The following is a 16681-nucleotide window of genomic DNA, read 5'->3' on the forward strand; positions in this document are numbered from 1 at the left end:
GCTTTGCAAACCGCCAACAACAGGCAGAATTCTCCGAGATTTGTGTGTGGGAAGGGTTTTTTTAGGCTCGGGAAAGTCTGGTTTAATAACTCCAGCCTTGGCTGGGATTTCAGGAAACCTCTTACCTCTGCTTGTGCCTCATTTCCTGACCTAATCCCCAGCTCCCGGAGGGCAGAGAGGCCGCCGGCGCTCGGAGGGGGAGAGACTTTCCATGGAGACAAGTTCCCGCAAGAACCAGCCTCTGATCCGAGAGCCAGGCTCGCAGGCAGCTGGAAAAGCCTGGGAGGGGGATGCAGGCAGCACATCCCCCTCCCTGGGGATCAGCTCTTCCCACCTCGGGATGCGGCGGCTCCGTCCAGTCCACCGGCTTTTCCTTGGCTGCAGGAGCGAGGTCTGAGAGTCCCAGCCAGGCCACCTGGGTTTTTCCAGCAATGGTTATTATTTTCTAGGAAATTCCAGCTGGAAAGAGGCTACTTAGCTCAGTTTGGGCTGCTGGAATCCCAGCGGTGTCATCCCTGGCTCCGCTCCCTGCTTTCGAGCATCGGAGTGTCTTCCAGCCGGGCCGGGGAATGAGGTGACCCCAAAACCTCTGCCCTGCTCCCATATTCCATGGAAACTGCCCCGTGCCACGGATGCCATCCTGCATCCATCCCCAGGCAGCACAAGGAAGGAGTCAAGAAAATAGTGTTAATTTATTAGACAACACCCACGACTGCACCGTCCGGAATCCGGAATCGGCGCCGTCCAGAGCCTGGAATTGGCACCTTCACCCTCCCCACGGCTTTTACACCTCGAGGCATCGGAGTGCAGTTAAAAAATAAAGAGATCTGGGTTTTTTTAATGCTACAAAGGTCCCAGCCGGAAGCAGAAGTGCCCTGCGGGAGCATTCCAAGCGAGAAAGGGGCCCATGGTCGGTCCCCAGGATGGAGCAGCATCCTTGGCAAGCTGGGAATGGGGACTGTAAACTTCCTACACATCTAGGGAGGGCCATGGAGGGGAGTCACAGTGACATGGACACGAGGTCGGGGGGGTGCCCTCGCCAGGAGAAGATCAGGGACCCTCCTCTGTTTTTGGGATGCGGCACCTCCGTCTGCGGCATTTCCTCGGAGTGAGTTTTGGAGTCTTGGCCAGGCCACCTGCAGTTTTCCAGCCATAATTATTATTTTCTAGGAAATTCCAGCTGGAAAGAGGTCATGGAGCTCAGTTTGGGCAGCCAGGAGAGGACGAGGGAGGTGGAATTCCGCTGTGGAACGGCCCCGGTGCCCAGCGCAGGAGCGGGAGAAACCCTGGAGGAAGAGCCCCGCTGGTTCCTCCTCTTCCTCTGAATCTTCTCCCCGTTTCTCCTCCACCACCTCCTCCCTGCGGGACCACCACGACCGTGGCCCCAGAGCTGCCGTGCCGAGGCGTGTCCCGCGGGGGGAATCCCGCCCGCCGCCATCCCTCCTTTTCCCGGGATCAATAAATAAAGGCCATCGTCTGAGGGTGGCACGGGAGGGCCCCACGCCCGCTATCTCAGGGCCATGGCCATCCTGGGGGTGGCAAAGAGGGGCTCGTTGAGGGGGGGCCAGCCTGGCTGCTGCTGGCTCAGCTCCTTCTCCAGCCTCTTGAAGAGTTTCTTGGAGGCTTTTTTCCGGCGTATCCTGCGGCAGCAGCGGAGCAGGCCATGGTCCAGGGCGGTCTGGGGCAGAGACAGGCGGGAAAACAGCTTTGGGGAGGATGTTCCTCAGCAGAGGGTGGAGCTGACGGCGAGGGGAGCCCTGTCCCCCCCGGAGGAGCCCCTGAAGGTCCCCCAGCCCCTCCCGTCCCACCGGCCCCACCTCCAGCACGAAGGCGGCGAAGAAGTTGAGGGCGGCGATTCCCAGCAGCAGCAGCTTGAAGTTCAGGTCCTCAATGCCGTGCAGCTTCAGGAGGGTTTTGGGGAAGCCCAACGGGTAGAGGGTCAACCAGACCATGAGGCCAAAGAGCAGGACGAGGACGAGCAGGAAGAGCACTGAGGGTGAGAGGGGAGAGGGTGAGGAGGAGGCAGGAGGAGGAGAGGGAGGGAGGAGAGGGAAGGAGGAGGGAGAAAGGAGGAGGGCTGGGGGGTCTCTGTGCCCCCGTGGCAGCCCCACCCTCACCGTTGGTGTAGAGGGGCTCCCGGAAGGGGTATCCCTTGGACATGGCCACGGCCAGGATGAGGTACTGGAAGCCGCTGACGCAGAACAGGACGGTGTTCTCGTAGTTGGGCAGGTTCTGGGGGGCTGTCACGGTGCTGTTCAGGGGGACGAACCTGAGCCAGGGGGGACAGAAGAGGGGAAGGTGAGAAGAGGGTCTGAATGTGACTCCTGGTTTTCCACATTCTGCCTTGGGAGGGGATGGGGAGGGGCAGGTCCTGAGCTCCTCTCCCTGCTGACAGGACCCAGGGAACGGCTGGAGCTGTGTCAGGGAGGGTCAGGTTGGATCTCAGGAAAAGGTTCTTCCCCCAGAGGGTTGTTGGCACTGACCAGGCTCCCCAGGGCAGTGTCACGGTCCCAAGGTTGCCAGAGCTCCAGGAGGGTTTGGACAACGCTCTGAGGGACAGGGGGAGAATGTTGGGGTGTCTGGGCAGGGCCAGGAGCTGGACTGATGATCCCTGGGGTCCCTTCCAGCTCAGGACATTCTGTAAATCCATGTCTGCTGCCAGACAGCTGGAGGTATCCTGGATCCCAAAGCCAGGACAAGCACCTGGACTCCATCACAACCTGTGTGCCATTCCCATCACCAAACCCACATGAAGGCATGGGATACCAGGAAGAATTCCTTCACAGAAAGGAATTCTAAAGCACTGTCACAGGCTGTCCAGGGCACTGGTGGAGTCACCATCACTGGGAGTGTTCAAAAAATGTCTGGATGTGGCACTTGGGTTAATGGTGAATGTAGTGGTGGTGGACGAGCACCAGGGCTCCATCACAACCTCCATGTCCTTCCCATCCCTAAGGAAGGGGAAGTTTAGATTGGATATCAGGAAAAATCCCTTCACAGAAAGGGTTGTAAAGCTTTGGGAGGGGTTGCCCAGGGGGGTGGTGCAGTCCCCACCCCTGGAGGGGCTCCAAACCCGTGTGGCTGTGGCACGCGGGGACACGGTTCGGTGGCGAGCACGGGCGGACTCGACCTCAAAGCTCCTGTCCAACCTCCACAGCTCCTCCCTCCCGGGCTGTGGGGCCTCACCAGCTCTGCGAGGCGGTGATGAAGTAGCTGAGGACCTGCACAGTGATGAGCAGGGCTGTCTGCAGCAGGAGGCTGCCCAGCACCAGGGCGCTGATGAGGGTGCCCGGGGGCCGCGCCAGGCCCAGCGCGCGGGCAGGGCCCGTGCGGCCCATCAGCACGGCCACCGTGGTGGTGATCACCAGGTCGAAGAACAGGAACTGGAAGTCGCTCAGGTTGGTGTTGAGCTGGGGAGGAGAAGAGCCCCGAGGGCCTTGAGCAGGGCCAGGTCCAGAGGCAGCAGGGAGGGGGTGGCCGGGGCAGGGCGGGAATTTGGGACTCACCGTGTAGAGCAGCAGCACGGACACGAACTGCACGAGGCTGTACAGGGCCATGTACTTGAACACACCAAAGGAGGTGACCAGGGAGCACCTGCCCTCCCTGCAGGGAGAGATTCACACAGAACGTCCTGAGCTGGAAGGGACCCTCAGGGATCACGGATCCAACCCCTGGCCCTGCCCAGACACCCCAACAATCCCCCCCTGTCCCTCAGAGCGTTGTCCAAACCCTCCTGGAGCTCTGGCAGCCTTGGGGCCGTGGCACTGCCCTGAGGAGCCTGGTCAGTGCCAACAACCCTCTGGGGGAAGAACCTTTTCCTGATGTCCCACCTGACCCTGCCTGGCACAGCCTCGTGTCACACCAGACCAAAGTTCTGCAGGAGAGATCCAACACCTGCCCCGCTTCAACAAAAGGTGGCATCTCCTACCTCGACCTGCCACATTCCTCCAAGGGAGGACAGATTTAGTCACTGCAGACCCACCCAAAAACCAGCAGCACGAGGAACAGGTGAAATGGGAGACCTGATCTTGGCTGGCACCTCCCAGTGCCATCCTTCCCACCCCAACCTGCCTGGAACGGTGCCAGCCATGGTCCCAAGCTGGCACTCACCGGGACAAGGTCCTTCACCACGTACATGTGGGGCAGAGTTCCTGACACCCACCCTGAGCCTGCCCTGCCCCAGCTCCAGGCCATTCCCTGGGCGCTGTCCCTGTCCCCATAGAGCAGAGTTCAGGGCCTGCCCCTCCTGCTCCCTGGAACTGCAGCGAGGTCTCCCCTCACCCCCAGCCACACCCTGCTCCCGACCATCCCCCCCGAGGGCCAGAGGAGCCCTCCCGTGGCCGTTCCCCCCATTCCCCCCGCGCTCACCGGATCACCCTGGGCACACACTCGATGTTGGCCACGCGGGACGTGAAGGGCGATGCCACCGACGCCTCGGCCTCGGACAGCGAGATGCCCACGTCGGCCGCCCGCAGCGCCCCGCAGTCGTTGGCCCCGTCCCCGCACATCCCCACGCAGTAGCTGCCCAGGGAACCAACACCCTCAGCAGGGGGAAAACCCCAGGATCTGCCCAGGGGAGCCACAGCTGTCCCAGCCCGGGGAGTGTCCAAGGCCAGGTTGGAGCAACCCGGGATTGTGGAAGGTGTCCCTGCCCACGGGATTGGATGGCTTCCAACCCGACCCATCCCATAATTCCATGACTAACCCCTGCCCCCCACCCCCCGGGCCTCACTTGAGCTCCTGCAGGCTGCACACCAGCTGAGTCTTCTGCTCGGGCAACATGCGGGCGAACACGGTGGCTCGGAGCAGGATCTGCCAGGGACGGGAGACCCCGTGTCCATCCCAGAGCACCCCCAGCCCTGTGCCCAGGGGGAGTTCAGGGGCACAGGGAATCTCACACCCCCATCCCTGTGCCCAGGAGATGCTCGGAGGGCACAGGGAATCTCACACCCCCATCCCTTGCCCAGGGGGAACTCAGAGGGCACAGGGAATCTCACACCCCCATGCCTGTGCCCAGGGGGAACTCAGAGGGCACAGGGAATCTCACACCCTCATCCCTGTGCCCAGGAGATGCTTGGAGGGCACAGGGGATCTCACACAGGACACAAAAACACCCTCAGGGAATTTTGTTTTGGAGCTGTGAGGTCACACTGGGAAAGCCCAGGGAGGTCAACCTTGATTTAGGGTCTCCAACCCCACCAGAGGGTCCCCAACCCCACCAAAGGGTTCCCCAAGCTCAATGGAGGGTTCCCAACCCAATTCCCTTGTTGGAGGGTCCCTCAACCCCAGCAGAGGGTCCCCTTGCTTTGCCAGAGGGTTCCCCACCCTCACCAGAGAGCTCCCAACCCCACCAAAGGATTCCCCAACCTCGCTGGAGGATCTCCAACCTCACCAAACGATCCCCCAGTCTCGATGGACAACACCCCAACCTTGCTGGAGGATCCCCCAACCTCACCAGAGGACTCCCAACCCCACCAAAGGATCTCCCAATCTTGCTGGAGACTCCCCCAAGCCCACTTGGGGGGACTCCCCCAACCTCACCAAAAGGGACCCCAACCTCACCAAAAGGGACCCCAATCTCCCCAAAAGGGACCCCAATCTCACCAAAAGGGTCCCCAAGCTCCCCAAAAGGGTCCCCAACCTCACTGGAGGGTTCCCCAACCCTGCCAGAGGGTTCCCAACCTCATCAGAGCATTCCCCAACCTCCTCAAAGGATCCCCCAACCCCACCAAAGGGTTCTCCAACCTCGATGGAGGGTTCCCCAAATCCACCAAAAGGTTCCCCAACCTCAATGGAGGACTCCCCATCATCACCACAGGGCACCCCAACCTTGCTGGAGCATCCCCAACCCCACCAGAGGGTTCCCCAACCCCCACAGAGGGTCTCCCAACCTCAGCAAAGGATTCCCCAACCCAGCTGGTGGGTTCCCAACCTCTCCAGAGGTCCCAGCCCTGCCAGAGGGTTCCCCTGGGACTCACCCTGGGCAGCAGGTCAGCAAAGTGCTCACAAACCACCTGGAAGGATTTTCCATTGAGGGCCAAGTGGCAGGGCTGGGGAGGGGGGGAGGAGCCATCCTGCTGCTCCAGGCCCTGCCAAGGTAAACAGCTCCTTGTTCTCCTTCCAGTCCCTGCAGAGCCCTGGGATAACGGGCTGAGCAGCCTCCTCAGGGCAGGAGGGGGAGCAGCTGCCCCTAAAGCCCAACTCCAGGGATATAAAAGGGGGTATTTGGGATAAAAAGCTTGTTTGATGGAGCTCTTGGTGCCAAGCCTGGAGCAGGACCTGGCAGCATCCACGAGGAGCAGGTTTGGAGCCTCAGCTCCAACCTGATGTGCTCCCAGGGAGACAGGAGCAGGTTGTATTTCCAGGCACAGAAATGGGGATATTTGGGATAAAAAGCTTGTTTGGTTGAGCCCTTCATGGCAAGCCTGGAGCAGGGCCTGGAAGCATCCACGAGGAGGATTTTTGGAACATCCCTTCCAGCCTGATGTGTTCCCAGGAAGAGACAAGAGCAGCTTAACTTCTCCTGAAAGGGGCATTTAATGAGGGGCAGGATCACATCCTTAACTGCCTCGAGGGATAACAATGCTGGAAAACCACTTCCCTGGAAGTGTCCAAGACCAGGCTGGACAGGACTTGGAGCAACCTGGGCTAATGGAAGGTGTCCCTGCCCATGGCAGGGGGTGGAACGGGATGAGCCTTAAGGTTTTCTCCAACCCAACCCATCCTGGGATTCTGGGATTCCCATGACTGTGGGGAGAGCTGGACTTGAGAGACTCCATTTCTTAGAAATAAGGAAGGAATTCCTGGCTGTGAGGGTGGAGAGGCCCAGGCACAGGGTGCCCAGAGAAGCTGTGGCTGCCCCTGGATCCCTGGAAGTGTCCAAGGCCAGGCTGGAGCCACCTGGGATAGTGGAAGGTGTCCCTTCCCTCGGGGACATGGGATGAGCTTTAAGGTCCTTCCCAACCGAAACCCCCCTGGGATTCTGTGCAGAAGTGGGTGACTGGGCACCCTGGGCTCGAGGAACCCCCAAACCGTGCCGTGGGGTCTCACCTGGGGCTGCTCCTCGCCCTGGGAGTCCTCGGCCGGCAGGAAGCGGAGCGCTGCGGGTTTGCCGTGCCCGGGCGGGGAGGCCGAGACGAAGACGAGCCGCTCCCGGGGCTCCACCATGCGGCAGCCGCGGGCCACGTTCAGCGCCGTCAGCATGTTGTCCCCTGCCAGGAACGGGGGGAGGACAGGGAATGGGCTTTTGGGGGCTCCAGGCCAGCAGGAGCAGCTCCGACCCGCAGCGTCCCCTCTCCGCGGTCCCTTCGCCTCCCCGTGTTTTGAGAGACAACTCCAAACCCTCGTGTTTTCCCCACTCCAAAGGAAAGCAGATTCAAATCCTGCTTTCCTGGCTGCAGAACACCTGGAGTTAACTCTGCTCCCCACCCATGATCCATGAAATGTGGGGTGTTTGCAAGATATGGACATTTGGGCGATGGAGAGCAAAACCAGGAGCTTCTCCACACAAAAACCTTCCCCAGCCTGAGCCCGTCAGCCCTGTGAGCATTCCAAGGGCAGGGATACACCAACCCAGGAGTCCTTGCTGTGCCCCCACAGCTGCTCCAGGCCATGGATTTCTGGCAGGAAACCCCTTCACCCCTTGCCCAACACCAAGGACTGTCCACGTCCCGTCCCCTCCCGACTCCATGTCCCCATTCCCCGGGATCACCTGTCACCATGACAGGCCGGATGTTGGCGTTCCTCAGGAGCTGGATCACGGGCGCAGACTCCGGCTTGAGGACGTTCTTCATGACCAGGAATCCCAGGAAGCTCAGGCTGCTCTCCACGGAGTCCCTGGTGGGACACAACGAGCCCTTCAGCACCACCACCAGGCACAGAGGAGCCGTGGGTATGAACAGCTAAAAATCCCTCTGGGAGGCAGCCAGGAATTCCCTTTGTGTGGATTAGGGTCTAATTCCCTGCAGGCTGCAGGGCAGCAAGACATCCTTGGAAATGCTTGGAGCAAACGAGGTGTAAAGAGAGAGAACAGGGCTGGGCACCAACCTGGGCAGCTGCAGGGCCTCCTCGAAGGTGGCCACCGTGCTCAGGGCTTTGCCAGCCAGACCCAAGACCCGGAAACCATCCGTGGTGTAGTGTCGGAGCATCTGGGAGAAATCCAGGGGCACTGGAAAAGCGAGGCCAGAAGAGCTCCTAAAGGAACCCCGAGACCAGGAGAGGGGAGACGGGGCTCGAGCTTCCAAAGGGCTTTGGCTGCTCATCCAGCCCCCAGCCCCATTCCCGGTCTTCCATCTTCCTGTTTTCTTCCCCACACGTGGCTGGAGCTAATCCAAAGCTCTGTGCCTCTGGGAAGTGCCCCCCAGCATCCCTGAGGACAGTTCCCTGCAGGGATACAGATGATGCAGCAGCGGGACTGGTGACCCCCAACATCCCAGTACACACCAGTTTCCTTCCTGCACAGACTGGCCACCATCTCCGGGGCGCCCTTGACATACACGTGGGCTGTGGCTTCTCTGGGGAGTTTCACCAGGACACTCATCCTCTGGAAGGAGGAGGAGAAAGGGAAACGCCGGAGGATCCCCAGGGGTGACTGGTGCTTCTGCAGAGGAGAGGGAATGTCGGGCCAGGAGGAACCTCTCCAGGAGGAACCTCTCCAGGAGGAACCTCTCCAGGGCTGTGAGGAGCAGACCCAGTGGTCTGAGGCGCCGGAGCCGCTCTGCTCCACGGGATTACCCTGTCCCGGGGCTGCTCTTCCTCAGGGGGAGGTTTCACCACAGCCAAGACCTTCATCCCAAACTGCTGGAAGGCCGGGAGCTCCCCCTCCTCCTCCTCCATCATCTCCAGGCGCTGCAACCGAGGCAGGGGCTGGGATGGCAAAGCCTCCCCAACCTCACAGGGGGTCTGAACACCCCTGTCCTGGCAGAGCGGGATTCCTGCCTCCTCCCCCTTTGCATCCCCCCCTCCTGGCTTACCCAGCCGGTGGATTCCAACATTTTGAGGTCCACGGGGTCCCCGACGAGCTGTGCCCGCAGCAGGGACAGGCTGTGGCAGGAGGCCAGGGCGTGGAGCAGGGGCCCGGCCGGGAGGCACTGGCGGCTCGTGGACGACGGGCAGGAACCGGTTGTTTCTCCAGGGGCACCACCCCCACACATCCAGCCCTTCCTCGGTCAGCGTTCCCGTCTGCGGGGAGAGCCTGCGGTGTCCCGGAGATCCCTCCCCGGGAACGGTGCCCCTGGCCCGCCCCGCTCACCTTGTCGAAGCAAACCAGGCGGATCTTCCCGCACAGGTTGATCCGGGGGGGGCTGATGCAGAAGATTCCCTGTTTCTTCAGCCTGTTCTGGGCGTAGATGGTGCCCACGGTCATGGCGGCCGGCAGCGCCGGCGGCACGATGACGGTCACCAGGTCCAGGGCGCGGATGATGATCTGCCCCACGGGCACCTGGCAGGGCAGCAGGGACAGGGGTGGGCATCCCTCATCCTGACGGTCCCCGTGGATCCCGGGGTATCCTCCAGCCCCACCAGCCCTACCTGGTTCCTAACCAGGATGAGGATGCTGTACAAGGTGCCGACGAAAGCTGTGCCGGAGGGAGAAGGGTTACTGAGCAAAGCTGAGGGAGGGGGTTCAACCTTCCAGAGGAGTTTGGATGCTGCCGGTGGTGTCTCCGTGCTCAGACCTACCCAGGACGGCGAGGAACAGGACGAACTTCACGGCATCCTTGTAGAACTTGAAGCTGACGGGTTTGGGGTAGAGGATGGAGCCGATGAGATCCCCCTTGGCCGTGCAGAACCCTGTGGGAAGGGCCGGGGGGTCACCACGTGCTCCCAAGGGTGCGGATCCATCCCAGTGTTCCTCCCCAGTCCATCACCTGTGCGGGTCACCACGGCCAGCACTTCCCCCCCCACGTAGGCCTTGGCCTGGATGACGTGTGTCCCACAGAACAGGGTGTGCCTCCGGTGCTCCTCCGGGGAGTACACGGCCCCGGCCGCCTGCGCCCCGGCCGGCAGCGGCGTCTTCATCACCGGCACACTCTCCCCTGGGAATAATGAGCTCTGTCAGCCTGGGCAAGGCAGGATCCGGCCAGCCCGGATGGGAAGGGGCTGCCGTAGGGTCGCTGAGACACGAGGCTCATCCTCTCCCCCGAAATGCCCCGGGAATGCCAGGGACGGAGGCTCTCACCCGTCAGCATGCTCTCATTGACCATGCACTCGCCCGTCAGCAGCGCGGCGTCGCAGGGCACCAGCAGCCCGTCCCCGGGAATGCTGATGCAGTCCCCTGGCACCAGCTCCACCGAGCTCACCACCGTCTCCTCTGGAAGACAGCATGGCTGTGCTCAGGCACGGCACCCCGAGGCCATCCCAAAGAGTTCCATGCCGGAGCGCCGCCCTCACCTCCGCCGCGCCGACGCACTCGGACACCCACCGACATCCTGGCCACGGCCTGCAGTGTGGTGCTTTGCTGGGAGACAGGGAGGGAGAAGTTAAAACCACCCCAGGACGCCCAAAAAGCACAGCAAAGCATCCCTGGAACTGGTCTCAAAGGCTCGGGATCAGGGACGAAGGACAAGGAAAGCCATCCTGCCATTGGATTGCAGGTTGTCCTCACCCAGCTGGGCTCAGGGGGAGCTTGACACCAGCATAGAGGTCAAAGGGCAGCAAAAATTGGGCCTTTCAGAGAGATGCTCATCCCAAACAATCCCACCAACCTTCCTGGTCTCGTAGAGGGACAAGCCCAAGGAGATGGTGGAGATGAGGAAGATGCAGGCGGCGTAGTAGTAATAGGCATCACACACCCACAGCACGATGCTGAACACTTGGAAGATGTAGAAGGGATTGAGCACCTGCAACAAGGGGAAGGAGAAGCTTTGGGAAGAGGAGAGAACTTCTTCCAGCCCACTGTGAGACCTCCAGGCTCCTTGGGGGAAGAAAAAAAGCTTCCTCCAGGCCATCATGAGACCTCCAGGCTCCTCGAGGAGGGGAGACCTTCCTCCAGCCCAGTGTGAGATCTCCAGGCTCCTGGGAGGGGGAAAAGCTTCCCCAGATCCTCATGACACATCCAGGTTCCTCAGGAGCAGGGAGAGCTTCCTCCAGCCCAGTGTCAGGTTCCTTGGGGTGGGGAAAAAGCTTCCTCCAGCCCATCCTGAGACCTTCCTCCAGATATCAGGAGACCTCCAGGCTCCTTTTGAGGAGGGGAGACCTTCCTCCTTCCTGGGAGGTAGGAGAGCTTCTTCCAGCCCATCATGAGACCTCCAGGCTCCTTGAGGAACAACAGCTCCCATGGAGAAGCTGGCCCTTCCTTGGTGCTGGGGATAGACCAGCTGATGTCCCATAGTTTTCCTCATGGATGGTGCTCCTGAGGATGCTCAGCCACCTCCACAACTACCTGGGGGTGCTCCTGTCCAAGCCAGGACGGGTCCCCTCCACGGCTGTGCCAGCTCTGCCTTCTCCCAAAGCCCTCTCCTCCCTTCCCAAGGGCCCACAAAGCACTTGGAGTGAGGGACGTGGAGCCAGGGAATGATCTGCCCTGGGAAAACCCGTGGAAGCTCAGCCCATGGACACCCACCTCCTCCACCAGCAGCCTCGCATAGGACTTGACGGGCACCTCGATGAGGTTTGGGCCGTAGATCTTCCTCCTGGGAAGAGAGAAGGAGAGGGAAGGAAATCCACCCTTGGGAGAAGCAGCATTTCCACCTCTTGGGTCCCCCCTGCTGCCCACACCTCCATGGGAGCTTGGTTACGTGGAGAAGCCAAGCCCAGGAATTCCATCCCACCCGCCAGCCCGGGGTTTGGAGGTCTGAACGCAAGGAAAACCCAGGCTCCAGGATTTTCTGCTCCTGGAAAAGCCACGTGTGCTCCCTGTGCAACCCACAGGGATCCCCACCTGGTGCTGTGGTCCTGTTGGTCCAGCCCAGGCTGGGAGAGGTGGAGATCTGCACAGGTCCAACCCTCATCCAGGACACTGGGAAGTGCCAGGGGAAGGAAAAACAGAGAGACAGAGTCAAAATCAGCGGGAACAGCGGAACAAACACCATGGCCAAGTCCCTGGGAACACTAAAAACCCCCTTTGGAAAAGGGAGAGTGTTGTGTTCCTTGGCCTCTGCAGCAGCTCGTGAGTGCCAAGGAAAGCCAACAAAGGGGCACAGTTGGGAGAGCCGGGAGCATCCGGAGCTGCCAAACTGCTCCGTCCGGTTCCCTGTGCCCGGAGAGGCACCGACAGCCGGGGGAGGGACCCACACCACGGGATGGGCTTCAGGAGGGACAATCCCGAGCAGTGCTGTGGCTCCCAGGGCGTCCAGGAGGGTTTTGAGGGAGCCAAGGGGGCGAGGAGAGGGTGGAGAGGGGCAGGGTTGGGGAATACCTGACCCTGCAGAACGTCTGCCGCCGCTCCAGCCACACGTAGCGCATCCCCTGGAACAGGTAATACCTCAGGACGTTCTTCTGAGCCCACGGGGACGGAAAAGAGAAGGTGTTGGTGGGGCACGAGGGCGGCCCATGGCAAGGGAGAGGGTTCCCGGGGGCTGGAAGGTCCCGGGCATCACCTCCTCGTTCTCGTGGAGCCGGAGGGTGTCCCGGCTCTCCTCCTCGTCCGACACTCCGACGGCGACGCTGCTCCGCCGCTCCTCCGGCCGCGCCCCGGGGGGCTGCTCCAGGCTGGCCGGGCAACCAAGGGTCAGTCCCCCCTCAGAGCCCCCGGGATCCAACAGGAATGGGAGCCCGAGGGTCAGCCCTCCCTCAAACCCCCCGGATCCCACAGGAATGGGAGCCTGAGGGTCAGCCCTCCCTCAAACCCCCTCCCACAGGAATGGGAGCCCGAGGGTCAGCCCTCCCTCAAACCCCCTGGATCCCACAGGAATGGGAGCCCGAGGGTCAGCCCTCCCTCAAACCCCCCGGGATCCCACAGGAATGGGAGCTCGAGGGTCAGTCCCCCCTCAGAGCCCCCGGATCCCACAGGAATGGGAGCCCGAGGGTCAGTCCCCCCTCAGAGCCCCCGGATCCCACAGGAATGGGAGCTCAAGGGTCAGCCCTCCCTCAAACCCCCTGGATCCCACAGGAATGGGAGCTCAAGGGTCAGCCCTCCCTCAAACCCCCCAGGATCCCACAGGAATGGGAGTCCGAGGGTCAGTCCCCCCTCAAACCCCCTGGATCCCGTGGGAACACGAGCCCAGCTCACCTGCCCTCGCCCAGCGGCTCCAGCAGCACCCTGGAGGTGAAGCACTGCCCGAAGCGGTCCTGGAACACAGGGATGGTCTGGGATGGACGCCGGGAGCTCCCTGCTCAGCCCAGAGCCTCGGCAAGGCAGGGAGGCCCCGGCTACTCATCTTGGGGGATGGAAGGGTGGGTTTGGGGGATAATGAAGAGAAATTCCAGGCCTGGTTGGCTGGCAGGGAAGGGAAAAGCGCAAAGTGATTTTAGGAATAAGAGTTATTCCTGGACTAATGGGATACTATAATTATTATTATTAATAAAATAATGATAATATTATATAATCAATATGCTACGATAAATATATAATAAATATGTTATAAATAACATACTCATATATATGTATGTCTTACATAATACTGATAGTAATATAAAATATAATGGCATTATGATGAGAATATTTTTATATATACATATTTTAATAAATAATGATGAAAATATGATGATAATAATAATAATAATTTAATAATAAAAAATTCCTGAACAATTTGGTGCTGGGGCACCTTGATGGAAGTTGAGGGTTCCTTGATGATGATAATTATTACTATAATAACCATAATCAGAATAATTTAATAATTAAAAATTCTTGGAATAATTTGGTGCTGGGGTACCTTGATGGAAGTTGGGGTTCCTTGATGGAAGGAGATGCCAGCCATGGAGAGGGTGACCAGTAGCAAGGACCATTCCCAGGACCCTGCTGGGAGCCCAAGCCCAGCTCCACAGGCCCCCAGCATGGAGAAGGTTGGAAGGAGCCCCAGGCCCCCCAGGACTCACCCTGATGATGACCCAGTCGGCCTGGCCCAGGGCACAGGGTCTGCACTTGGCCTGCACTTCCAGGCTGGGCTTCCAGTGGAACAGCAGCAGGAGCAGCCCCGCGGTGAGGACGGAGCCCACGTGGCACAGGAGCACCCGCCACGGGCGGCTCTGGTACCCAGACACCTCCTGCAAGAGAGGCTCACCTGGGCCTGCCTGGCGAGACAGCAACTCAACATTATTGCCATTCAACCCCAAATCCAGACAGGCCCTTGGTCAGAAATTCAACTAAAATTAACATTATCAGACATTAAACCCCAAATCCAGAAAGGTCCTTGGGGATAAAATCAACTAAAATTAACATTATCAGACATTAAACCCCAAATCCAGAAAGGTCCTCGGTGATAAAATCAACTAAAATTAGCATTATCAGCCACTAAACCTCAAACTTATAAAATCCTTGAGCTTCCCGGCGGGATTTAACCCCGGTCAGGTGACAATCAACACCTCTGAGGGTGGAAAACCCCTGTCCCACGCCTTCCTCCCCACGGAGAATCCCCCAGCCCTACCATGTGGGATGGATCCGGCTGCAGCGTCCCGTAGCTCCGCCGTCGGCTCCCCAGCAGCCTGCTGGCGTCTGCAAATCCCAAAAAAACAGGGAAAAGGGATAAGGAGAGGGGATCCAGCTTGGTCACCAGCTCCCCAGCAGCTTGCTGTCTGCAAATCCCCAAAAAACAGGGACAAGGGATAAGGGGAGGTGATCCCGGGGGTTATTCGGGCGATGCCATCCCTGGCTCATCCCAGACGGCGGCTCCCGGCCATCCAGCCCGGGATGCTGCGGGAATGGGGCACCCGGCGCGGCCCCGTCCCGCTCCGGCCGCACGTGACGGTCACGGGAGCGGCGCCGGAGGAGCCCCGGAGGGAATCTGGCGGAATTCCAGCGGCTTTCGGGAGCAGGGCTGGGACACGGCCAGGCCGAGCTCTCTAAGCCACTTTCCTCCGCTCCCTCCGCTCCCTGCGCCGGGGCCACAAAACCCGGCACTTCCCAGTTTTCAGGATGTTCGGCACCTCCGATTCCTGCCGGGCTCCGCTGCTCCCCGAAGCCCGGCCTGGGCATCACTGGGATCATCCCAGGTGGAATTTCAATCATCACCCTCTGGGACGTGAAGCTGAACCTGTTTATCCTCTAAATCCACACCAGATTACAAATCACGACATTCCCAACTCCAGGATCTTTGTTTACCCCCTAAATCCACACCTGATTACAAGTCCTGGCATTCCCAACTCCAGAATCTTTGCTTATCCCCTAAATCCATGCTGGATTACAAATCCTGGCATTCCCAACTCCAAGGTCCTTGCTTATGCCCTAAATCCACACCTGATTACAAGTCATGACATTCCCAGCTCCGGGATCTCTGTTTACCTCCTAAATCCACACTGGATTACCAGTCATGACATTCCCAACTCCAGGATCTCTGTTTACCTCCTAAATCCACACTGGATTACCAGTCATGACATTCCCAGCTCCGGGATCCTTGCTCATCCCCTAAATCCCGGCTGGATTACAAATCACGACATTCCCAGCTCCAGGATCTCAAAGCAGCCGCGGGTGGTAACACGTGGCACAAACACCAACCCTGGAGCTCGTTCCCCCTCCCGGAGCAGCCGCTGCTTCCCCGCCTGGGCCGGTTCAGGTTTCCAGGAGCGCTGAGCGCGGCTTAACCATTTCTGTGCCGGGCGGGAGCCCCTGCACCCGCTCCCTGCCGGAAAAGCCGGGATTCCTGGGATCCCTCCGGCGGGATTCCTGCCACTCCCTGGTGATCCCAGAGCTCGCCGGCGGGTGATAAAGGCAATTCATGCAAAGCCTGAATTGATCCCTGTTTTTGGGGATCGCCGGGGTCCATCTCAGCTCCCGAAACGCGGCCGGGGCCGCTCCAAGGGATAAATTTTGGGATGAGGAACAGGGGGATGAGCCCGAGGGAAAACAAAAGCTCTCCCAGGAGCCCGAAGGGACACATCGTCTCTCTCTGGTGCATTCCAGGTTTAAGGAAGCCCGGAGCGGGCAAGGAGGAGCCCGAGCCGCCCTTCCCAAGGGCAGGACAAAGGAGAGGCCGAGGGGGGGCCTCGCCAAAGCCTTTTCCCGAGGATGCAGGAGGGAAAAGTATCCAACCAGACTGAAACCAACCCAATCCGCTCCCCGCGCATTCCCGGAGCAGGCCGGGAAGCGGGAAGCCCGGCCCGCCCCTCTCCTGGAGCACCGGCAGAATTATTCCGGCTTTTTCTGATCCGCAAAGCAGCAAATCCTTGGGAGGAGCAGACCCTGCCCGAGCCCGTTCCCGTGGATTTCTCACCTCCCGCTCCCATCCCGGCTGCTTCCCGAGCCACGGCGAGCTCGGAGGGCCCCCGGCCTCGGCTCACCCCAGCGGGCTGGGCTGGGATGCGGGATCCATGGGATCCGGCCATCACCTGCCCCACGTGTCCGTGGAAACCTCCGGAGGGGCGGGAGCTGCGCGAGCGGTTGGAATCGCGGCCACACCTCGTGGGCAAACAGGACCCGGGACGGGCCCGCACCCGCTCCAGGGGGTTATCCCGGGGCCCGGGCAGAGATCTGCCTCCCTCTCTGCTGGGAAAGCGGGATTAAGAGGGGGATAACGGCCAGGAGAGGCTGGAAATTCTCGGGAGGGTCAGAGATGCACCAGCCTGGCTTGTCCAGGGAAAAGGGGAGCCA

General features: G+C 60.3%; 1 protein-coding gene across 1 annotated transcript; it reads right to left on the reverse strand.

Moving 5' to 3' along the window:
* Positions 1–1423: 1423 nt before the first annotated feature.
* ATP13A2 (ATPase cation transporting 13A2) lies at positions 1424–16398 on the reverse strand. The gene is given in 30 exon segments (XM_025896490.2): positions 1424–1678; positions 1818–1990; positions 2118–2269; positions 3187–3410; positions 3507–3603; positions 4369–4521; positions 4733–4812; positions 5979–6089; positions 7051–7211; positions 7712–7836; positions 8047–8167; positions 8443–8599; positions 8734–8847; positions 8973–9092; positions 9094–9180; positions 9251–9439; positions 9529–9575; positions 9679–9789; positions 9867–10034; positions 10178–10309; positions 10390–10456; positions 10704–10838; positions 11561–11630; positions 11879–11956; positions 12356–12432; positions 12537–12648; positions 13169–13227; positions 13975–14142; positions 14523–14590; positions 16305–16398. Coding segments are annotated over 30 exon segments (3540 nt in total). The 5' UTR covers positions 16318–16398; the 3' UTR covers positions 1424–1507.
* Between the last annotated feature and the right edge of the window lie 283 nt (positions 16399–16681).

The sequence above is a fragment of the Manacus vitellinus genome, unplaced genomic scaffold, assembly GCF_001715985.3.
Source record: "Manacus vitellinus isolate BGI_N305 unplaced genomic scaffold, ASM171598v3 scaffold_92_pilon, whole genome shotgun sequence".
Lineage (NCBI taxonomy): Eukaryota > Metazoa > Chordata > Aves > Passeriformes > Pipridae > Manacus > Manacus vitellinus.